Below are 25488 nucleotides of genomic sequence, written 5' to 3'. Positions count from 1 at the left end.
CCAAAGATTGGGAAAACAACAAATTTTAGTGCTAAATAGAGGTACTGCCATCTAAATCTTTAGAACAACCGATTATTGAGGCTTTTGAGGCCACAAACGTCTCTAATTTTAGATTTAGTGCAATGATACAAAACTTAATCTACATCCTCACAACCTTACAAAGCAGTTAAAAAGGTTTATTTTCTCAAAGTGCCCACCTATTGTGACAGGACAAGCTGCCAGATGCAGATGCCACATGTGGAGCAAGGAGCGACCAGTAGGAGTCAGTTCCACCACCACCAGAAAAAAACGTCCTGAGAAGGCTGGCTTACTGCAGCCTGCTGGGAAATGGGCACAAATAACAGATAAGATGTTGTTCCACTTTAACAAAAGACCGATCTTTAAAACAAATTAAAATGTCATGCCAGTAGAAGGAGACTGGGGAGTATCTTGTGTGTCTTCTGTTTTCATACTGCCAAGGATCAGATCCTCCTCAAAGACGTGCAGGAGCTGGATCTCCTTCCCCTGCTGTTGAGAAACAGCAGCAGGTGTTATCAAAAATAAATCTGATATTTTCCTGCACCTTTATGGAGACACACACAGAAAGACTGTATGTGTGTGTTAACAGCGCAAACAAACTGCCTTTGGGAATAAGGAAAGATTTTCTCTACACCCCTTCTGTTTCTAAACAGACTCCTGTCTACTTCAGAACGCTGCGGCTCTAAAGCATCTACAACCAAGACAAACACAATCATTCTACTTTTATGTAGATGTGTAAGACTAACAATAAGTCTTTGCAATTCAATGAGAATATAAAAGATAAAAAGCAGTGGCGAGAAGAATTAAATGTTTTACAAGATCTCATGTATACTTACAAAGTCTGTAATGGCATCCAGCTCAATGATGCAGCCTGGTTTTGCCGTGGACTGATGGCTGATGATGTTAAACACCTCCCCAACATATTTCTGAAATTAAATAATAAATTAATGAATAGAAATAACTACCTTGACACACATAAATCATGGGGAAACAAGAGATTTGTTGAATGCACACACTTTTCATAAACTTATCTAGAACTGTAAATACGAAAATCTATGTTTTCAACTTCTCCAGATTGTGTAGGAAACCTGAATATATAATGTAACATTAGGACTGAATTATTATTATTATTATTATTTTTTATCTGTAATCAGCAGTTGTCATGTTTAACCAAAACACATCAATACTATAGTAATGACCTATTTCAGTGCTAATTATGGGTGGAACAGTTGAGAAACATCACTGTACTTGGTACATTTCCTTTCAATTGAAAAAAAAAAAGCATTTTTTCTTCTGTTTGCAGTAAATCTTTTTTCATTTTCTGTAGAGAATTTGATTTTTTATCATGTTTTAAAACAAAAAAAGGTCAAAAGTACAGAACTGATTCAAAATTTGGTTGGATTTATCCTTGACAGGATAAATATAGCCAGCATAGCCAGCCTTGTGTGGCTTGACAAATTATACGATATAACCAATTGAAAACGGTCAATAATGATTTTGAAATACATTTATATAAATAAGAACGTGTCCATATTTGAGGGAAAAATGCAGGTTTGAATCACTTTGGAGTCGTTTTGATATTCCTAATCTACACAACCAGACAGGTGACAGACGACCCTCAGTTTGGATCACTCACAGAAATCTCAGGGTTGGAGAGTTCACTCAGGAGTTTCTTTGCCTCAATAACAGCCTGATAGAGCCTGAGTGACTGGCCATCACTCGCCACAAAGCAAGCACTGGGGGAGTTACAGTACACACCTGATGATGGAAAGAAAGTACATTAATATAAACTTAACACTTAAATATTAAAGACATTTCACATTTGAACAGTAGTGAACAAAAAAGTTTAAATTTGATTCCATTTGTGAAAATTGTTGCTTTTACAAAAATATTTATACAAATGAGTGTAAAATGGACACAAACATTTTGAAAAGTTACCAACATGACCCTAATGTTTACAGATCGATCTCTTATAATCCAGATGGATACTCAAAATTTTCATTAATGAACTGAACACAAACCAAAAAAAGGCTGTGTTTACAATAAATGTGATCTGTAAGAGAGGTGAGAATCAGATCTCACCTAAGCAGCTGCTGGGAATGAGTGTGGGAAGCCAGGCTACATTAGCAAACGCTGACGCATGGAGGGAATTGATCCTGGCCAGCTCTGAGACCCCGCCTGACAGAGACAGCGGCCCGACTGGGTCCACCCTCCACAGAATCAGCTCGCTGTAGATGGCATTGGGATCTTGGGAAACCCCTCCAAGGGACACACGGGAAGGTCGTGACCCATGAGAGAAAGACGGGACACTGGTGGAGTAGGCCTCTGCGGGAGCCAGAAGGCTGTCTGCCTCTGGCGTCCTCAAGGCGTTGTGGTGCGAGGTGGTGAGGAGGAGAGGAAGCAGCGAGTGACAGGCCAAGTCATTGAGGTGGAAACGGTGACCACAGTAGCGTGATTTGTGAGAGATGCTGAGCACAGTGGAGAAAGCAGAGTCCTCCGCAAAACTGACCGCCCACTGATTCAGCGAGCCGTCGTCGTGTTTGGAGATCATGAGGACGTTAGGGGTGAAAATGCTTAATCTGAGGCTGCTGCTGGGGGCAGCTTTCCCAAGACTCCCGTAGCTTATCAGAGCAGATTTGGTTTGAGACAAGGAGCTCCCGGGCGGCCGCTGTCTGCCATGTTGAATGGCCAGATCCACATTCTTGTTGCAGGCATACATGACCACACTGTGGCTCAGGGAGATTGCATCACCTGTAGGGAACGCTACTGGAATGCGGGACACAAACGACACCTGGGAGAGAAACAGAAGAATTGCAGTCTGGAATGAGGAAAACTTGAAGCTCAATTTGAATCATAAGGCAAGAAAATCTGTTTCAACCAGAGGAAAGAGTTCCTCCAGAGCTGGATCAATTTTAGGGACACTGGCAGCTCACAGATAACACATGGGATCATTAACTTTTATCTTAAAACAAAATAAAAAGGCAAAAATTCTTCTCTCCAGCAAAAAGTGGCAAAATGAAAGAAAAAGCCACTCGTAATAATGAAGACACAAGGGACACTGGCTGCTTCTTTTGCTTCCTTTTATTTTCTTCATTTATGTTGATATCAGTAGTATTAATAGAAAAGCCAACTCATTTTAATTTCTGGATAAATAACCCCAATGTTGATAAACTCTTAATTTATTTAGGTAGTGAAATTTTTCTCTGGCAATTGCCCATCTTCCTTATAGGCTTCAAAGTCTCAAAAACAGCATCAAAGGTCTATCAAATGGAGCCTTGCAGACATTTCCATGTTTTTCCCCCACATTCTGTGATGGTAAACCTTTTTCAACAGCACATACACTCCACAAATCTGCTCCATGTGAAATTGCAATAATAAAAGCCAATGTTGGAAGAATGCCACTAGAAATACTACAGTTAGCCACAAAGATTCCACAGAAATTGTGTTCTCAGTTGGGTACAACTTAATTTAACTTTCTGACCTATTTAACAAATTCAGTGTGCCTCAGAAAATTGGCACTGCACATCAGTAAAGTAAAATATGGTGGTAGAAGAATCATGATGTGGGTTTAATTCAAGCGTTCTCATTACCTGTTGATAATTTCCTGGCATTTAAACCCAGGTTGCTAAATGATCTGTGGATCAGTGTGGTTGTATAATTTCAGTACATTTAACCCGAAACATGCACCTGAAGCCGATTTAAATAAAAGTATATCCATTTGACGGAAGCTACATAAATGTACTTTTTTTTGCAAGACGTAGAAATTAATAGTGCTCAACCCGATCTGGTACAGTTAAGCTTTTTAACTGTGAAGAATGGGCAAGGTTCTACATGTTTTAATCTCTTCTGTCAAACACTCTTCGAAATATGACTCAGGTCTACAAGGTGGCACCAGCTCTCAACCTCCTCAGCTTGGTGTTGCATACAGGACAGTTTGATGTCAATGCAGTTTCTAATTGAGCAGTTTAGTGTGCAACACCAAATAAGTCTAACAAATGTTCACTTTGAGCATTTAGTCCAACCTACAAAACTTTGTGAAAATAACCTGTAGTTTGTGGTTGAAATTTGACAAAATGTGTAAAAGGTCAAGGAGTATTAATACCTCTACAAAATGGTGCAAACCTGACTCATAAAAAACAAACGTGTAATAAAACAAAATTAAGTGATTTACCTGAGTTTGCCTGAACATGCCTGGCTGGTATTCATCTAACCAGTCGACATGCCAGACCAACAGAGAGCCGTCCAGCGGGTGAATACTGAACAGCATGTCGGCCCCTTTATTCCACTCCTCTAACAAAACGTCCACCTGATGCTCCACAGCTGCTACGGGAAGCTCCCCACCTTCAGGGCCCTGGTGGTCACTTGGTCTGTTCTCTTCTTCGTCTGAGTTTTCTTCATCATCAAGCTCTGAAATTGAATGCAGACATTGGTGAACTAGTCTCCTTACTGTAATATGCAACATATTTTACTGATTGGAAATAATTTACTGAACCTTCATTAGAGGATTCGTTCCTCTGTTCCAAACTTCCTCCAAGTTGCTGCAGGAAGACTTCCATGGCTAAAGTGAAGTGAAGCTCTTTGTTGTTGAGCCAGTGGACGGTAAACAGACCGCCGGGTTCCTCGTCGTCCACCGCACTAAGAGCAGAGATGGAAGGCAGTAGAGGAATGTCTAGAGAAAAACAGATTAGAGCGGAAAAACAAATTGTTACATTTAACATTTGAAAAACACTAAATCTGTCCAAACAGATTACCTTAAAGAGATGCAAATATGGTTTGTGGTTTTCTACAGTTTAACAATTCAAGCATGCAAATAAACTCCTACAGCATTTCTCAGCCTTGAGGCAGAAGCAATCTAAAAGATTTTGCCCAGACTCGGGTCAAATTAGATTGTTCCACAAAAAACAGGAAAGGAACAAAATGCTCTCAGCTACTCTGAGCTGCCCTCAGCACAGAACTCACTGAGATGGTGAATAAACAGCCAGAAGCAACATAAAAATAAACTTTAGTATGCAGCAAGACATCCATAGATATTGCATCTGACTTATTTGACTGTATTTTATAAAGTCAGAACCAGGGAAATGAGTGATTTAATAACTCAATAAAAAATAATGTTAATTTGTTGAAGTAATAAAAGAAAATTATAAATTTGCAATTATCATACACAGTCTGATATGTTCCAAGTTTTTATTTCTGTTACTGTTTCTAGCCTACAGAAAACCTAAAATTCAGTGAAAGACAAAAAAGGATTTTTAATACGGAAGTGTTGACTTCCTGAAAAATTCATCCACTTCCTGTAGAGTATATGAGCTCAATATTTGATTGGGACTCAGTTTACATGAATTACAGCATCAGTGCAGGATAGCAGCTTGTATTAAGGAAGTCAAAGTTGCTTTTATTGCATCTCCTAGTTTGTCTGCATTGCCACAATCTTTAGCCTTTTTTCTAAACAAAATTAAACATTTACTTTTTATTTAAAAGAGACATCTGGAACTCTGAGGAACAGTCCAGTCTTTTTCTTCTCAGTCCAGGTAAGACAGATGTTTATAATCTCTTCTGGCTCAGCCTCCATGGAAAACTATCAAGTCAGCAGTCTTCCCTACAACTGACTGGCAACGTCATTGTCATGAAATAACATTCCTCTAAAAAATTCCTCTTTGAAAAAAATCTTCTGCAGTACTCAAATTTTCTAAGGAAGTAAATTTAACTAGCTGCAAGCCATAATCATCAATGGTAACATAAATAAGCATACGACTGTATATTAACTTCCAGGATATTGTGATTTTAAAACTTTTCAACAATGGTCCAACTTTAAATGCCTCACTGTGACAGCCGACCCTACTGTCACACAGACCTGAATGGTAACTGTTTGTTTTGTTCATCCTTATTATTAATTTAGACATTAATTGGTGAATAGTTTAGATTTTTATTTTTGAAAATTTTCATTAGCTTGACTTTTTAGTTAACTATTTGAAGTGCACGCATTTAGTTAACTTTATTTGTCAGTTCTTTATATTTTTGTTAAAAGCAACAAATTTATTTGTTTTGAGTTACCAGTTTCCTTTGGAGCTGCTGCTGGAGGGTCACAGAAGAGCTCCAGCTAATTGACATCCATATATGGCTGGCAAACCTCCTCAGCGGGCCGTTCCATTTCTTTGCCAGGGGACGGGGAAATTTGGTTTTCTTTAATTTAATTTGACTAGTTCTTTAATGTCTCTTCTATTTGGTAGTTTCAGTCCAATGTTTGTTAAATTTAAAGATTTGGTGTTGTATTGATTAGTATTTGTTTAAGTTTTTGTATGTTTAAATTACCCCTTGTGTATCAGCTGTGGTCTGATCAGCCACTATTTAAGCTCCCCTCATGTCTTGTTTGTTAGGTCAGTTTTGTGCTCGAGTTCTTTGTGTTACTACCTGAGTTGGAGTTTGTTATGTTGACCTCAGTTTTTGGGCTCAGTTCTTCATTGTTTAATTATTTTTGAACTTTTTTGTAATAAATTAAGATTATTTTTGGATTCCATTCAGCGTCTCTCTGGCTGGTTTATGCAAGAACCCTCACACTCACAAAAAACAACAACAAATAAATATTTTGGATTCAAACCTGTGGCTGGGTTAATGCTGGCTGCAATGTGGAAGTGGCAGAGCGCGTTGGCGTGAGGCGTCCCGCTGTTGCTGCTCCTCCTGTGGTTATGGTGTTGGTTCTGATCGTGAGGTAGGCAGCCAGTCAGAGACGGCTGAGGAATATCCCGGTAAGATGAGGAATGCCATGATTCCTGGAAACTTAACTGTTAAGATAAACCATAAATTATTGGGTGAATAAGTTCAGACATTAGCAACAGATATACAATTTATATTTAATTAATAAAGACATATTACTTTATTCCATCTTGCATCCCTTCTCTAGCACATCTGAATCAGATTACTGAATTCCCTCATCAGAAGTCCACAACACATCTACCATGATTTCTCTTTTCCTATTTATTTTCCAAAGTTACTTATTTCTCTTAACTATTACAAATTTACCATATCAGCTGTAATTTCAATATTATCATTGCCAGTGTCTAGAATGACATACCTCTTGTGAAGACATTCCTGCTGATTTCCCATTGGAAGTGTGCTTCGAAGAGGAGCCAGCAGAGTTGACCGTTTCCCCTTGTGGGCCAAAAAGATGGCTGCTATGGTAACCGGAGATGAGGCTGTCACCTGGCAACAGCGTCTCTGCCCACAGCCGGCAGACGCTGTCCTTACAGCAGGTGAGCAGAACATTACACACTGCCCCTCTGTTAGGAAAAAAGGGAAATGAGAATAAAGATAACAGCAAGGAAGGAGTTCTGCTATCTGGTTTAGTTTGTTTTCCTACTTTAACCTATGAGTCATCCAGGTACACAGTTGGAGAATTTTTTTTATTTTTGTTTTTAAGTGCAATGTTTCTTATTTCTGCCCTGCGACAGACTGGCGACCTGTCCAGCAGTTTTGACCCCTCGCCCGAAACGTGAGCTGGAGATGGGCACCAGCAACCCTCCCGACCCCACTAAGGGACAWGGGTGTAAAGAAAATGGATGGATGGATGTTTCTTATTTCCTCGTACCGTGGCATGTACTTGCTAGTCTTCCTCCAGGAGAACCCCGTAACGGAGCGAGGATGGGCCAAGTAGATGAAGGAAAAGGTCAGCTCTCCCTGCACAGTCACACTGGCCTCTGGAGGAGTAAACAGCTCCGCAACACATGACTTCCACTTGTTTGTGCTGTACCAAACCTTCACTAGACAGTCATCCTGAAAACACCCACATCAATCAATCTAAGGTTTTGCAATTAAAGTTAAGGCCAATTAACTTTAATAATAGTTTGTACGTTTACACACATACCTGTCCTGCAGTAGCAAAGAACTGTCCATCAGGTGAGAACTTTATAAAACTGACTGGAGAGGCAGTCCTTAAGAAAAACAAAATAAAATCAGTCTAAATTGATTTTTGTTTTTCAAAAGCATAAACTAGCATATGACAAGAATGTAGAAAATAAATCACAAAGTGTACATCAGAATGAAAGCAGCTAAAGGTTAGAAACTGTAATTAGTTCTGTAACAACATAATTTTTCTGCTCATTTCTTACTTGCTCTGCCAGATGCATCTCCAGGTAGAATTAGAGTCTGGTCTGGTGGGTTTTGTCTGTTTTCCCTTTTCTTCACTTTCATCTTTCCCATCAGCATTGGACCACAACTGAAGGCTACTGGAGCCAGTTAACAGAGTACCACCTGCACACGTAAAGTAGATCCTCTTTCAGTACAGTTACCATCCATGTTCATTCCAACATGAATTTATCTGTAACCTGTAGCAGGTGCATCCCAATAAATTTGAATATTACGAAGTAGTTGATTTCTTTACAGTTCAAAAGGTAAATTTTATATATGGATTCTTTACAAAACAGAATATGTTTCAACCATTTATATTCTGCTAAACTGGATATTTGTGGCTTACAGCTAAAGAAAACCCAGACAAGCTTCAATGCTGAAATAATATCTGCTGACATGACTGCTGTATTGAGTCAAGTCACTGAATCCATCCACAAAGAGGGTAAGTTAGCTTCCTGGTACAGAAGCTGGCTGTCAAAGGCTGCTATATCCAAGAATATTAGTGGAAAGTTTAGTGGGAGGAAAAGTGTGGTAGAAAAATGTGCACAAGCAACAAGGACAAATGTAGCCTTCAGTGCTTCAAAGAACTCGTTTCAGATGAAAGTACAGCCATCTATCAGTAAATTTTTAAAAAAAAAAACAACCTTTATAAAGATGCTGATTTTATTTTCCAACATGGGTTGGCGCCTGCCACGGTACCAAAGGTAATTTCCTGGCTTATTTTTTGCTGTAAGCCATAAATATCCAAATTTTTAGGAATATATTTTCTCAGTTTTGGTTCTTAATAAAAATAAATATCTGCAAGTTGCAAATAAGACTTAAATAGTTGATTTAAAATTTTTATGAAACTTGCCCTAAATTCTAACATTATGACTGATAGATGTGTGAAAGTACCTGTGGGATGCCAAGCCAGGTTCCGTACCATCGACTCCAAAACAAACTGACCAGTCTTCTGCCATTGGCAGCTTAGTTTCTGCACAAAGGATAAGAACAATAAGTGTAGTAAGACATTCACATTACAAACAGAAAGTGATTAAAAATGAGTTCCTTCCCTTTTTTCAGCTACTTCAGACGTGCAAAAAGCTGAACAAAAACTAACCGAGTCCTGAGAGTCACATGTGATCAAACTGCATGTATGATGACATAAAACCATAGAACCTCTGTGAAGGCACTGAATGTGCCCAACGTCACTTCATTTCTTAATGCTTTTCATGGTAACTATGAGCTCAGTCGCTCTGACTGAAGAGATATTCACACATGATTATGGAGCATTGTAAATAAAAATCAAATAATATCTGAATTAATGCACATTGGAGGAACATTCCTCTGATCAACTTCCAATATCTATCAAATTTAATCCATTTTTTTAAAATCATCTGAACACAAGCATGAGTGGAAAGGAATAGAAAACATCACAAACTACTTACAGATAATGTGCACTTTTGATCTGGGAGTTGAACTGGCTCAAAGACACAAACAATGCTTCCATAGGAAGCTGCAATCTGTCAGAAAAAGGGAGAGCAACATAATATTAGACTTTCTTCTGACTGAAACTGAGTGATTAAAGTGAAAACTGTTGAAACCAGAAGTTTACATGTACCACATAAAAATATTTTCTTCTTACTGTTAGAAGTTAAATTGGACCAAACATTTCTTGTTTTAGGTCAGTTAGAATTACCAAAATGATCTGATTGCTTAAAACTACAATTATGCAAGAGAGAGAATGTATAAGAAATTAATTCATTACCATCTCCAAGATCAGAACTTTGACATACAGAATGATTACTGTCTCTTTAAACAACAAGAGACAGCACAAGAAATGATGTCCTGGCTTTGGAAACCTTTGTTTGGTTAACTGATAGGTCTGAGTTAACTGGAGGCACACCTGTGGATGCATTATAAGGCCACACCTGGAAAATACTGCTTTCTTGTTCGACAATAGAAAAGGAAAGAAAAAAAAAAATCTGTCAAGATATCAGGTAGAGAAATGTGGAGCTGCAAGTCTGGTTCATGCTTGGGAACAATTCCCAGTGTCCTGTACCAACATGGGATGAAAATTCCCTCAGTGAGGAGGAAGCCATTACTCTAAAAGCAAAGAACAAAATAAAATTGCAGATATCTTTCAAGCTAGATACCTTTACCCAGTAATATTTTTACATTTCCTGTCAAATTAACATATTTTAATACAAAAGCCTGACAACCGGGCGTGGCAAGTTTTCTGGTGGAAACCCTGCTTTGTGGCAATGTTGTTCAATTATGTAACTATCTAAAATCACTAATGCAACACATACTAATTTTGCAATGAAAATTTGCAAAATGTAAATGGCGTGCTGAAAGCCAGAAAAAATGAGTGAAGCACTCGTGTGTGATTGTGGATGCTAGGAAGTATACAAGCGATCATGTGCTAAAGCTCAGTCACACGGGAATCCTTCTAGACAGACAACAGACTGGATAAAGAAAAATGAAAGCTCTTTGTTTAAAGTCATCCATGTTGTTTTAAAAATTAAAACAGTCACATTCAAGCGGAAAGTCTAATTTTTTACAACTGCAGCTTTAAAAGAGCATGAGAAGATTCGTATTAAGTATATTTCCTGTGTGTTGCTATGTAATAACTTTACTTAGGACTGTTTGTTATTCATTTTTTAGGTTCAATATTAAAATAGCAATGTAGTGCAAAACTTAAAAAACAATAATAAGTAGATGCTTTTGTAATGGCACCATCGCTGGAACACGTTTTTACAGCTTTTAAAAGCAGATTTATTTCCACATCTTTGCAATGTTGCTTTAATATTCTACCTTTATGCTGATTTAGATAAATGAGACCTGAACAAAAGCAATTAGGAAAGTCTCTTCTTTAACTATATCGAATAATAATTAAACAGAAATCATTTGGAGCGCATACAGAGGTCAGTGATGCCAACAAAATGTAGTCTATCATAGATAAAGTGTGAGTACTTTTGATGTAATAATGCAGATATGCTCTATAAAGTGGGCAGAGGATGGCAAAGGTCAACTGGCAATCCTGCCAACTTTCTTGCATTCCTAAACAGACGCTAGACCATTGTGGAGGCATGTGTGGTTACTTCTGACCCAAGATAATTGAATTACACATCACGAGCAGAACAGCAAAAGCATGACCCAGCAGCTTTTATTAATCTGAAATCTCATCAGGCTGGTCTGCTGTTTAACCCACCTACCATCCACAATTAAAAGATCCACACTACAGATCATTTATTGCTTAATATCTTCAGTATAATCTCAGATTTGCCCTTTAAAGTGACAACACCTGCATTACTCAATAAAAAGGAACCAAGAATGCTGTCCAAGAATTAAGGATGGGCCGCTCTGTCATGCCTTGAAGAAATTCAGGGAATCAGCATTCTGAGTATGTGTACCTTTATCCAACAACCAGTCTGTATTTAGTAGGCCAGGTAAAAGACACCAGTATTTATAGAGAACAATTCAGCACCAAGGCAACAAAAGTGTACAAGTGTACTATTATAATAGATCAGAACATATTTGGGGCGTTTATTGGTTTCAAATGAATAAAAACCCAAAAATTCAGTTTCCCCCAAAAAAATTGAATAGAAAGGAATGTAAAGCTTTTCTACAGAGTGTTATATACAAGAATAGTTGTAGAAGGTTCAGTTGGAGGGAAAAATTGGTAGAAAAATGTGCACAAGCAACAGGGATAATGGCTGCTATGAGATAAGTGTGAAACTAAGTTAATAATTTTGGAGACTTGGACTGCAGCTGGAGTAGAAGCTACTTTCCACAGTAAAGCCACAACCTCAAATTTACTGATCCCTTTCACACTATCCCACTGTGCATCATTTCACTCCGTCACACCAGTTCCACAAACCGCTATAACCCTCACAGAGTCTATTTCGACCCATTTTTCATGTGGGAACTATACAGATGATTGCAAGATGTATGAATCTTAAAAGTAAAGGATGATCAATGCAATCCACTATACATCCTCTTGCTGACCAGAAAAATTTAACTGCCCGTTGCCTCTCCAGTCAACTATTCTGGTGACTTGAAGAACTCTGTGACAGAAAATTTTATTTGTTTTGAAACAAAAACTTTTTAAATTTTAAATATACCTCGATGCATGTAATTTGGGAAATACTTTGAACTCATACATAAGCAAGACAGAATCATATATTAATATAATCTCAGATTCCTGTGACAAATTCTGAATAAAATCAGGCCAACACACACATTTAGCAGAGTTATGTGCAGCTCAGTGCAGTGAGGTGTGTTCAGACCTTTCCAAGTTGATCAAAATGAAATAGCAGCTACACAAACACATGGTACAACACAGAAGAGCCAACTCCTCATGTCCAGATGCATCTGTCCATCTACATCTCCAGGACAGAGGGGGCTTAGAGGACAATAGTGCACTTATTTTAGGCACAGAAGAAACATGTGGTTCAAAAGACAAGTGGAGGAAGCAATCAGAAAAGGAAAACATTTCCCAGAGGAGGTTTTACTCTTTACTTTTCTCCTCAGCAGTTTCACAACCATTCACACATTGAAACATGTGACTGTGACACCTCACATATTGGATTTGATACAAAGGCTCCCTCAAGCAAAAACAAGCTAAACGTCTTTCAGGATGAGTAGATGGATTAATGACGCCCGTCATCTTAACAGCCGTTAGCATGACTGTCCTACAAATAGGTTTTAGGCCAAAAAACTCTCAAGGCAGGTTTAAAAAATTTCCTGAGAGGTGAGAAAAGTCTCAGAATAGTTTATTTTATGAAATACCAAAAACTCATGTCAGACTGTCTGATTGTCAAAGAAGAAATTTATTTAAAGATTTGCAACAAGTTAAGCTAGCTAAAAAAGATCTGTATGCACCAACTTCAACAAAACAACAAAAAAGTTGAAAAATATTTAGTTTTTCTAAATTAAAATCTTCAAACAACACATTTAGTCTCTTGCAGTTTTGAGCACTTAAATCCAGCTTGAGAAATTTAATACTTTACAGCTAGTCAGTGTATTTCTTTCCCTATTCTCAGTTACTGGAGAAAATGCTAAAGTTAATTAAGCCACCCTTTGATGATGCCAACAGAAGCATTTATAGCAAACACATGCTGTCAACATGTAAGAGAACAACAAAGCTTCCAACTAATGTGCTGAACTGAACTGATCCAGTTGGCGTATAAAAATATATATATATTTTGTTTTCAGACATTTAACCCAAATTGGCATCATCAGATACGCATGATCGCTCTGAGACTGATCTTACCAACAAACTCATAAGGAGGGGCAAGGGGAAAGAAAACCTGCCTCTCAGCTTTATTTTTCAACATGAAAGAAATCCTAATTACAGATGCGAGTTGTTGCTAAATAAATGTACTGAATTAGTCTGAGCTCAGTTAAGCACAAGTTGATTAGGTATGCATGATCCTGCAACTAACTGTCATTTTCATAATTTATAAATTTGACTAGTAAACTGAAGACAGAATAATTGTTAAAGTCTAAAAAGAAACAATATTAAATTTGTATATTTTGGAAACTGAAACAAGGAAACATTTCAGTTTTTCCCAAATGGGAACAAATCTGACAATATTCAATCTGTTCAGTGCTTCGAGTGGAATAAAATAAGTGCCAGAGTCCCATGAAGTTCATACAAATGTGACAAAAACATATTTTTATTTACATATGTCTATCAAAAAAAGAAGAAGAAGAAGAACTAGACCAGTTTTAAATCAACACTAGCTCCAGGGCAGTAGCGGTAAGTTAACCTCGATGAAACAGGATGTTTGAGTTTTCACGGTTGACGTAACCTCTTGTGAGCAGAGCACACCTGTTAGAGGCCAGGGAACACATGTGTAAAAAAAAAAACGCAAACTGATGTAAAATAAAATTTTAAAATTCTGATATTTGAAAATGCTGCTTATTGGCCAACTCGAAGCAATGAATCTGTTATAAAAATTTTAAATCAGTAAAAAGATATAAAAAATTGCATCATGCAAATACGATCTTGTAAGCACAAATCATTGACCAATCACTGGACACATGAAATTTTTAATCAAATGTGCAAATTTAATAAATTTATAACCAACTAATATCAAAGCATATTTAAAAAAAAAACTTGTACATATCCGTTTCAACAACAAAAACATTGCTTTTTGTATGTCCTTTGAATTCTTACCAGTCCACCTCGTTGTGAGCAGTTGACACAACCGACCTGGATATTCCCATGTTTGGCCCCCGGGATGATCTGCAGCCGCTCAAAATTACTTCCTAAAACCACCACATCACAACCTGACGCATAAGCCTATACAGAGATAACAAAAGGAGACGAGGGTAATCAGGACACTCAAATATACCCAGAGCTGTATGAAGGGTCAGTTGACCTGCATTTGTGGTTGCACACAGGAAAATATTGTCCGTCACTTGGATTTAGTTGCTCTATTTCTGTGATTCTCAAAAGGAGATTCTCACATGACCTGTGATTCAGTGACAGAGCCTCTTACAGATGGATCTCAGGCCGCTGTTCATTCTCTTAGAAATTAAGTACTGTTTGAACACTGTCATTATCTGGCAATATTTACACTCAGATCATCCATAAAAATACCATAACCAAACAAAAAAACATTTCTAGATGCTAAAACTAAAGCCCAACAGGATTATTTTTCTTATTTTTTTCCCCATAGATTGAAAGTTGCATTTGGCTTCCTAACTGATCACTTTAGCACCTCCTCTGAGAATTAGAGCATCTAAATGCTGAAAGGGAAATATTTCCAGAGCTTGACATATCTTACCGTGAAAGGCACATTGTTGACACTCCCGACAGAGAAGCAATTGTCTCCGGGGTTAACGGCCCCTGTAAGGACTTGATGGAGATTCATGACTGCTGCTGATCGTCCACGTGCGGTCTTCCCACTGCTCTCCTTTCACAACACACTCCGACTCCAGGCGAGATTCATGGGAAACCATGGGAGGGATCCGCTCATCCTTGCCTGTGGCCTGTAAACTCACGCCGGTATTCCTGCAGACCTGCTGTGAGGACAAGAAAAAAAAGGATGTAGACACAGAATAAATACGTTCAACAACAATTTGGTTTACATAGACATATGAATAGAAATGTGTCACACATAATGATTTCCAAACATTTTTATAAGTACTATTATATGGAATAGACAAAATGAGCTGCAAAGCAATTAATTACCAAAAAAAAAAGACATTCTTGAACTTACAATTTATCTACATCTGTTAAAGATTTACTCTTTTCTAAATGTTCATTTGTCCTTTTATCCTCTCAAAATAAGAGAAGCAAACTTTCAAGTAATCACACAGCTGAACAGTAGATCAAAGCTTCCCATTTTACCCCATTAATTCAACTGCATATCTCTGACACATGCAATGCTGTTAGAGGTTATGATCAAGGGATATTTTGCTTCAAGTATGCAGCCAGCTTGATTAGTGAGAAAGTGGTGGGCCTGCATATAAACCTGATTGACCAAAGCTGGAGGGGTGAAACTAAAGGAGAGCTTTCACAAAGCTTCAGAAGGTGATTGAACAAGGTGATGCCAATAGCTGATGCTGTGCAAGTGATAAATTACACAGAGACGAGAACTGTTCGTAGTCATCAGAACAGGCTTCAGTACATACAGTCCCTTCAAAAGCACTCATAAGACTAACTTTTTCGTGTTTTTTTTTTTTTTACATCACAGCTACACAGTTGCAGAGTATTTATGTAATATAGTCCAATACAATATAGCTCATAATTGTGAAGGGGGGACCCATGGTTCCACACAAGATGTGTGGTGCATTTGCATTCAGCCCTGGAGTCAAGACTTTGCAGAAACAATTTCTGCTGTGAGTATTTCGTCTTTACCAGCTTTTCACCTTAAGAGTCAGAAATTTTTTAGCATTTTCTTCTCTCCAAAGCAACTCCAGCTGAGAACGACTGGATGTCTGAACAAGCAATTTTCTATGCTTACCAAAGATTCTTAATTGGCACTTTGACTTGGTTATTCTACAAGTCAAAGTGCCAAAATTGTCAAAGTACAATAACAATTGCGTACAATTATTGCTATAACAATTGTACGCAAATTGTTATAGCGTACAATTTGATCTAAATTGTACGCTATAACCATTGTTGCTCTGGTTGTAGATTTACAGGGTCACTGTGCTGTTAAAAGATACAATTTAATCCAAATCTCAAGTCTTTTAGAGTCTCCAACAAGATTTCTTCAAGGATTCCCCTATATTTAGCTCCATCCATTTTTCTTTTAACTTAACCAGCTTCCATGGTGGCAGCATCCCCATAGCAGGATGCTGAATTCACCTGCTTCTAATTATTTTTAGTGTGTCATACACTACCTGAACATACCACGTTTAAAGCACTTTAAAATAAACCCATTTTCACAACATGCATAATCAAATGACAAACACCTTAAAAACTGAGTCAACCTCTTAAAATGTGCCTAAGGCTTTCTAACTACTAAATACCCACATCTGTTAATGGATTACGAATAACCAAGGCTAAAAAATGTGAAAATGGTGCAAGAATGCTGTTCGACAGGTTGAATCTAAAATCAAGCGTTTTTTAGATAATTTAGATAATGGCTCATCTTTGATAAAATTACTAAAGCAAATATAGGTCAACTTATTAACTGATAATGAAGTAATAAAACAGATAAAGGACTTCAATCATGAATATTCAGTCTACTGCATGCTGCAGAGACGAAGTCCAGTGCAACAAGGGTATATTGGGTTGAGAAAAATAAATAAATAAATAAATAAATAAATAAATAAATAAATAAATAAATAAATAAATAAACAAACAAACAAACTACCAAGCAGGTATAAAAGAGCCAATAAGCCGACCATGCCACGTCAGGATACAGCCCGTTTACACTACTTGGGGTTACAAAAACCTTTACAAGCTTTCTAGAAACACTGATGCATAACAGAATACCGAGTACAGAAATAATGTTAATTTGCTAGCACGAATTGAGGTAACTTATAACAGAAGTGCCACTTTAACTGTACAAAAAAGATATTTATACTTATGCAATGAGCAGCTCTGTAAGCAAGGAAATATTTGGTAAAATGCAGCAGTGATAATGAAACGAGTTGACTAGGAGCTTCCTGTGTTGTGCTATCTCACGTGATAACGTTTCACAAGCTAACTCATTAAACAGAACAACTAACGCCATACACGACAGTGTCACCAGTCTTCATTTAAAAATGAACAAAAATATGCAAACATATCTCCCTGCTTTAAAGCAAATAGGCAACCATGTTTTCATTTTCACTCAGTTATAACATGACGCTAACTTAGCTGTCAAGTTTAGCTCATTACCCACTGTTTTAAAGACGCACTGAGATTCAGACATAATGAAAAAATCGCTACGAACCTTCTGTTCTTACTCTCCGTCATAACGCCATAGATGTGAAGTCAGCATTTCTTTCTGTCAGCGGCTGTTTTTGGTGAATGTAGCACCCTGACGTTACGGGTCTCCTCACTTAGCTGCGCTAGCTGCGACTAGCTCGTAAAGCTTTCTCTCTCAGCGAGCTCCAGCGTGTTTAAGGAAGCTCCAGATAACTTATGACACACATTAATTGGTCGACACTATCCGCCTGACAAGACAAGGAGCTGCTTACTTCTCAAACAGCGACAAACGGGGTCACCCTTACTCCAAGGTTAACAAATAAAACGCTCATACAGAGAGGAAGCTTTTCCTTAGGTTGAAGATGTGTCATGATAACGGCTGAGTCGCCGCAGTGCACCATGGGCTTTGTAGTTGCGGTATTGCATCCAGAAAAAAGACGATTCATGACACGCTGAATTTCCAGCTAAACCGCCTTGAATTTTATTTGAAATTTCATATGATCTATTAATATAGCTCAAATCATACGGGAGAGGAGTACGAGCACTGGGAAAAAAGAGAAAATTCCGATTTTTTTCCCCCCTCATTTGCCTTAAATTCTGACTTTAATCGTGTAGCTCAGGGGTGCTCAAGTCCAGTCCTCCAGAGCTATCCTGCAACTTTCAGATGCGTCCCTGCTCCAACACACCTGAATCAAATGAATGGCTCGTTACCAGGCCTGTTTAGAGCTGATCCCAGTCTGTTGGAGTAAGGATATTTCTAAAAGTTGCAGGATGGTAGCTCTCGAGGACTGGACTTGAGCACCCCTGGTGTAGCTTGACTATTGATTTTTAACTTTATCGCTGGAAGCTGAGAACAAACTTCTTAATCTTTCTCCTTAGCCCAAAGCACTACCACTTCTGTTTTATCTTCATTTAAACTGAAGAAAATTATGGCACACCCAATCCTTAATTTAAACGAGGATTAGTCTCCTAGCAAGATGGTTACGTTATCTGTCCATTTTGATGCACACATTTTGAGCAAGTTCAAAATATAGGCCCCAACATTTAACCTGGGGGAACTATTTTTCTATGACATTACTGACAAAGAAGTTTACAGACCTATAGCTGTTATACCTGTCTACTATTTATTTGTAAAAATGGCTTAATCACATCTGTTTGTAGGCACTGAGGAAAGCTGAAAGCAATGACATATTTACAATGTGCAAAACCTCTACTCTGTTTCCAGAGTGTCAAGGCTGTAAGTGAAGGGAATTGAAGGGATGCATGAAATCATCCAGGTCCTCGTTTGTTACAATGACAAAACTGTGTCACAGTTTCTCTCTGTGGACACAGAGGCAACACATCTCCTGCATCTGGCACTGAAACACTGACTGAGTGTCTAATTTTCTGGATTTTGTCAGTACAGAGAGAAACATGATTGGACGGAAATTCGGGGTCCATTGATTCAGGGGGAACCGTTAGCTCCTCAACAATAGAGAACAAAGTCTGTGCATTATTGTTGTTTTTGTCAAAAACATATATGCTCAGTCTTTCTTTATAGATGTCATAATGAACCTGTAATTTTCCACTATTTTCCTCCATGTAAGTTTTTTTTTTTTAACAGAGATCATTTTCTTCTTAGTGGGAGCAATGGTATTAATAGCAAGAACTTTATTGCTAAATTTATCTATCAGATCAGTAGCTGAAAGCAAGAGGGAGACAGGTGAGCAAGAAGAGATCTCAGCAAACATTTCATGGATTGTATGGTGTTTCTTGATAAACGTGTTTTTTTTTTTTAGTTTTTCTAGTTATCCTGGTTATTTGTTTCCAAGTTATTACTTGGATAAATATGTTCACAGTAGGGGTTGCACCGACTAGTCGACTAGTCGATTCTTTTCTCTGCAATGACTTTTTTCTGGGCCAGTCGACTAGTCGCAATCAGATGACAAAACAGATTTTTCCAAGGAAATGAAAGAAGGTGGGATAGGTGAGTTCGTCAGAAAGCTCAAATTGTAAAAAAAAAATGTAAATAATTTAACAAAGACAAACTGTAAATTTCAGCATAGGCTCCCGCAATAGGGGCGTTGCGCGGCGCCGCGCATAGAGAGACTTTAGCCCGCGGTAGTCAGGAGTCCGACTCCCGTCCTCCATTCGCTGGGCCCAGGCCTCTCTCCCCCCGCTCCGCTCTCTCTGCCCCCTTACAGTCAGATTGCTATCAAATAAACCAGTGCCTAAAAAATCCTTAAATAAAAACCAAACAAACAAAAAAGATAAATAAATAACTACCGGAGTAATGTGCGACAACGCGTCATGACGTCGGGGATTTTTATCCCCCCAACTGATCAGCGTCACCCTGCGTATTGAGGTTTTTAACCTGGCAGCTTTACGCTCTTATGGTTTGACTACATCTGGAAACTAAGTCCAAGCTTCATCCTGAGGGTCTGATAGAGGCGACTGCATGTCGGTTCAGAGAGCCGCTTCGGGAAAGTAGCAGGTGGTTTCGTTGAATTCAACTGTAACCAAACGCAATCCGTTCATAATAAGTTTGGCTTGTGATGTTCCAAAAGCACCATTGGTCAGTGATAATTTGACTCCTATACGAGTAGCTATCCAGAGATCATCAGTATGAGCCGGTGTTTAGGGAAAAAAAAGTCAGACCCGACTTTGTGCAACAAACTTTTCTCCGTTGCTCACGAAGAATGATGTGTTTATTGCTCTTTTAATTCTGCATAATAGACTTAGTAAAAGCGGGAGAAGGGGAGGGGGTGTAGGGGTCAGTATTTGCCGTGAAAATAGCCAATAAAGCCTCCAAGTAGTTGTGAAGGTTTTTTGCCCTTACGTCACTATGACGTCATCGCGACTAGTCGACATCGACTCGACTATTATCATGATGTAGTCGACCTTAAAAAATATGTAGTCGTTCAACCCCTAGTTCACAGTCAAGGTACAGTAGAAGGTCAAAAACTATCCTTTATTTTACTGGATCATTGCAGTGGTTTATATTAATCCATAAATGCGAGTTTAAGTGTATAGTTTGGACCTTCCTTTTACCTGACATGAGATTAAGATTTAATTGGCTTTTAATGATCTTGCAGCCATCACAAACTACCACGAGGTGTCACTGTTGCTTCATACATTACATTTTAGATTACATTCACCAGTTAAAATTATTCAAACAGAACAAAAGTCATTAAATTATGCATGCATTTCTACTTAACAATAACAATCCTGCTTTGGTCTAAATGGCGATAGTTGTCCATTTGCAGGAAGATGTCTCTAAAACGCTTTTTTTTAATGGACACGCTGCTACTCTCCAATTTATTGTGGAAACCTCCTTACATGTGGAGTAAAATGAGGGGTTGTAGGCGTCAAGCTGAATTAAATCATGTACAGATAAATAGAACAGGCACTCTTCATGACTAATTAAAGTCGCTGACATGTTGGTGACATGGTGGAAGGCTGGTGACATGCAGTGACGATGAAAATGTTGACTTCCCAGGAAGAAAGTAGGTCACACAACATCGCTAAACATGTTCCTTCCCTGCCTAACTGTGCTAAATGTCAAGCTGCCTCATGATATTGATCATGTTTAGTATAACATTGCCAATTACTTATAGCATAGGGGTGCTAGGCGTGTAAAAGCAGACATAATTTGCACTTCCCTAAAAGACTTGCAAACATGCATACACACGCACACACACACACACACACACCATCCATCTTGATGTTGTAATGTCGCACTATCGATTTTCACCTACTCAGCTCTCTTTCAGTGGGTTTGACTTTAAATGACATTCACAGAGAGAACAGAATAGGAACAGCCTTGACAGATGTCACTTTTTTTATGCACTGCTGTGTTTTTGAAACTGGGAGTCTTTTGACAGCATGCATTCTTTAAGGACTGACACAAACAAAAAGAAATCACTCAGTTTAGATTGATTTACAAGCACATGTTAGATTACCTTCAGTACATTTAAAGGAAAGAAAAATCATCTACATTACTTATTTTTATTAAAGTTAATTACATGTAATGATGGCTAAGGAAAGTTTAGCCTTTGGACAAGTGGAGACTGAAACGTTATAATTTTTTCTTTGCATGACAGCTCGTGCTCAGTCAAACTGAATGGGAAGCATTCATTTTCAACTTAGGTCCTATGATTGGACAGATATACATTCCTCTATCACTCCATTATAAATGTCTGTATGTTTACTACTGTTGTCCTGCTGGAAGGTGAACCTTAGCCCAAGACTCAAGTCTTTTGCAACCTAAAACGGCTTTTCTTCCTTTTTGTGATATCTAGCCCGTTCCATATTCCGATAAAGTTTGACCATCCCCACTTCCATGTTTGTCAATGGGAACGGTGCGTTTACATAGATCTGTATGTTTTGCATGTCTTAAAACGTTCAACCTTCTTTTACAGATTTTCCTGTCACTTGTCTGGGATGTTCCTGTTTTTCACAAGAGTTGGTACAAAAACAAATAAGTCCATGATCAACTAAGTAACTTCAAGGTGCTATTATTTCAAAAAGTCCAAATGATATGATGATTCTTAGACATCCTGGACAAACTCAAGCTCAGCGATATGGATACTAGTGCAGTGAGAAATATTTAGACCTCTATAATGGAAAAACAAAATAGCAGCTACACAGAAGAATGACCCTTTATAACAAAAGGCAGCTCATCTACATCTCAAGGACAAGAAACACTTTGTTGAAGACAGCAATGTGACCATTCTGGACAGGGAAGACAGGGCAAATGATGGATGTGGTCTTAATGGCCCCATTAGTGACCTTCACAACCCTCTTAGTGTGATTGTTGTGGCTACAATTTATAAGCATGATACTTCTAACCCATGTGATAAAACAAGTGAAGAAGCCATTTAAATAGGAGGTGAAGCATCTATTTGAACCCCTCATTATGCCTCAATCAACATGCAGCTTATATTTCAGTTTTCTTTGATAGATGTAGCTCTATGCATTGTCCCAGTTGTCCCAAATATCTTGTGGATTATTTTGTTGCCATTTTATTTTAGAGAAAATATTTTTCTACCAGCCCTGCGACAGATTGGCGACCTGTCCAGGTGACCCCGCCTCTCGCCCGGAACGTTAGCTGGAGATAGGCACCAGCCCCCCTCCTGACCCCACTAAGGGACAAGAGTGTAAAGAAAATGGATGGATTTTTCTACCAATGCTTGTTTTGTCTTTTTCTAACAGCAGAAACATGAACTTTAATATTTAACACACTGAGACCTGGAGAGTCTTAAATTTTAAATGTCTCCTGGTTTCTTAGCAATTACTCTGTGTGTTTGACCTTGGGGTGAATGTTCTGGTTTGCCCACCAATGAGAAGATTGGCAGCGGGCTTAACAGCTATTTTTCTCTACAAGTGAACAGTCACATTTTTGTATAAATGTGCACTTTAAGTTGTTTGGAAATGACCTTGTAACCCTTCCCAATTTAATGGGTAGCAAAAATGGCTTCCCATAGGCCTTTACTCACATTTTTTTTCCTTTTAAAATTCTTGCCAGGCTCATCTAGAGTCTCCTGATGTGCAATCTGTAAAAAAAAAAAAAAAAAACTTATTTATTTGGTTTGTTCAATAAATGATGAGTTAAGCAATTGCAATAATTTACTAGTACCTGGCTACAGAGTTTTTTTGTTTTTTTACAGTGGCTGTACTTTTTTTTTAATAGCCACCTGATCCTGAACATGGTAAATTTAAATCTAATTGGTTGAAATGTGCGTAAAATAAACACAAGAGGGCAGTATTGAAGCACATGAAACATCGCATTTCTGGTTCTTGTCTGGTTTTTCTCCCCAAACTGTGGAGGCTCCAAAATTTAACCACGCAATCTAAATTCACTCTTGGCTGCTGCATAATCCTATTGTGGCATGAGAAATGGGCTCCACATTTTTAATGCGAAAACACAGCCTGGTGAAAACAGCTCTCACTGCTGGACCCTTTCATGCCCAACACTGAAATTACACCAGCATAAATCTCTATTATCAAGTTTTATTTATTTATTTATTTTTTCAGGGTCTCAGTCCAGTTGAGCTTCCAGCTGCTCTGGAAGGCTAAATCAATCCTCCCTTATGCATAATCCATGAGTTTTTATTTTTCCCCAGAAATGAGTGTTGCCTCTTTGAAGTACTTTGTGGTATTATTACACAGTGGTTAGGCAAGTTATAATGCTGATGTCCCGTGTAAGCTGTAATTACTGGATATGGAGGTAGGAGGGCAATTTCAAAAAGGGGCTTGAAGTTTCTCTCTGGCTCCTGCTTTGATGTTTCGTGGGTGATGGATAGGAGTTGTTGGAGGAAGGGGTGTTTGTCAAGCTTGCCGCAAGTTGCTGAACTTTGTCTGGCAGGACATAGACAAGAGTAGTCGACTACTGTTGTAATAACAAATAAAACCCTTTTGAAGTTCTTTAGCATTTGGAAAAAGTCATTAAAAAGTGGTATTTATTAGGATCTCAAGGCAATTATGCACCGGCTTTAAACCTACTTTAAACGATAAGCTCTTATTTGGATGTTTGATTGGAAGCGAGCACCGAAAGAGATCCAGGGCTCTCTTTGCGCTCAGCAAAGCAAACATTTCTGCACATCACGCTAATATTGTTCTTCCTCTTGCCATCCCTGGCAGACTGTCTGTGTCCTGCTCATGTCCTCTGCTCTACAGTTTCAACACTGTCATTGAGGCCTGCGTAATGCAGTGACCTGAGCGAAAGTGTCCTTGGCTGCGAATGTTGAGTCAAGTGGAGGTGTGTTTGTGTGAGTGAGTTTTTTTCTTTTTTTCCTGGCTGTCAGTATGTGCGAATGGCTGCGTACATCATAGTGCGGTCGTCCATCTGGACGCGTGTGCGTGTGTGTGTGTGTGTGTGTGCGTCATCCCAAGAGGTGTTTGTGAGCGTGTGTTTGCCAGTGCAGTCATCCTGCAGAGGTGGCTGTGAAACGATGGGAACAGACATTAGCAGTCAGAGGAAGACGGGTTAGGAGGCAGGGCAGCAGGATATCCCATCACGTCGGGTTCTCCCGCTGCTCCTGCTTCCTTCAGCTATTCCCAGCAGCTGGATCCGGGAGGTCAGGAAGGGTTAGACGAGCTCCTCCCTCTTTCATTATCTTTCCATCACCTGCCATCATATCCATGCTGACAGCAGAAGTTTCTCCTCTGTCTCCTCACCCTCTACTCTGTTCTTTATTACCCTCACCACCCTTTTCTCTTCTTTTCTGAAACTGGCCCTATGATTTTCACATCTTTTTCCCACTCCATCTGTCCCCCCAATTCTCCTTTTGTCACAGCCTTTTATTTGTGTCTCTTTGCTCTTTGATAGCCTGACAAGAGTCTCAATTTCCTTTCACATATACCGAGAACCATTAAGGCTGCCTCTGCTGTGAGTTTCTCTTGAGTCTGCAGCAGATCTACAGATTGCATCTGATAGGCAATGGAGGCTGTAATTTCGCCAAAAGGCTACAGAGACTGAACCCACATTTCTCTCAGAGAAGAACTTAGTTTTAGTGAGTTTCAGAAAGGATAGACAGACATCCCATCACAGTGAAATGCGTGTCAAGAATACTGCCAAAAACTGGGGCAAGTCATAATGCAATATAGATGTTATGTTAAAGATTAATTTTTCACAATTCACAATCATGTAATGTCATAGCATGATGGGTTTGGGTAGAAATGAGTGCAGGAAAAGAATTTTAATTTAGGACTTGTGTCACTCGAGTTTAAAGTCAAACATTTTCCCCCATTTTTTCTCAAAAACAGTAAACTTAGCCCACTGTGAAAGCAACGCTTAAACACAGACCCACAAAGCTGAAGGTATTTTCTGTAAGGAAGAAAAACAAGTCGATTTTCAGATAAAAACTCATAGCTTATTAAGGAAATATGCAATTTTAAAGAAAAAGCACACTCAGTCAAAAGCACATGGGATAGTAATTTAATACAAAGACAATAGATACTAACAATTCCATCAAAGGTTCCTTCAGTGACTCTGCTTCAGAAAGAAACAT

The 25488-nt window shown here is 38.5% G+C and overlaps 1 protein-coding gene across 7 annotated transcripts in view; it reads right to left on the bottom strand.

Moving 5' to 3' along the window:
- The window catches only part of dmxl1 (Dmx like 1), a 66870-nt gene extending 48982 nt beyond the window's left edge, over nt 1-17888 (bottom strand). For 2 of the 7 annotated variants that reach the window (XM_008418252.2, XM_008418251.2), the window contains exons 1-17: nt 17523-17888; nt 14919-15156; nt 14306-14431; nt 9567-9641; nt 9034-9112; nt 8121-8262; nt 7877-7943; nt 7601-7785; nt 7088-7292; nt 6614-6797; nt 4511-4687; nt 4190-4425; nt 2101-2809; nt 1655-1776; nt 855-944; nt 405-507; nt 198-320 (exon numbers count right to left, since the gene is read on the bottom strand). In XM_008418252.2, coding sequence (XP_008416474.1) covers nt 198-320; nt 405-507; nt 855-944; nt 1655-1776; nt 2101-2809; nt 4190-4425; nt 4511-4687; nt 6614-6797; nt 7088-7292; nt 7601-7785; nt 7877-7943; nt 8121-8262; nt 9034-9112; nt 9567-9641; nt 14306-14431; nt 14919-15005 — 2710 coding nt within the window. In that variant the 5' untranslated portion in view covers nt 15006-15156; nt 17523-17888. The remainder of the gene's footprint in view (nt 1-197; nt 321-404; nt 508-854; nt 945-1654; nt 1777-2100; nt 2810-4189; nt 4426-4510; nt 4688-6613; nt 6798-7087; nt 7293-7600; nt 7786-7876; nt 7944-8120; nt 8263-9033; nt 9113-9566; nt 9642-14305; nt 14432-14918; nt 15157-17522) is intronic. The other 5 variants (XM_008418246.2, XM_008418253.2, XM_008418249.2 and 2 more) reach the window with 4 other exon arrangements.
- Between the last annotated feature and the right edge of the window lie 7600 nt (nt 17889-25488).

The sequence above is a fragment of the Poecilia reticulata genome, linkage group LG9, assembly GCF_000633615.1.
Source record: "Poecilia reticulata strain Guanapo linkage group LG9, Guppy_female_1.0+MT, whole genome shotgun sequence".
Lineage (NCBI taxonomy): Eukaryota > Metazoa > Chordata > Actinopteri > Cyprinodontiformes > Poeciliidae > Poecilia > Poecilia reticulata.
Note: the sequence above shows the minus strand (reverse complement) of the source record. Positions and strands in the feature narration are given on the sequence as shown.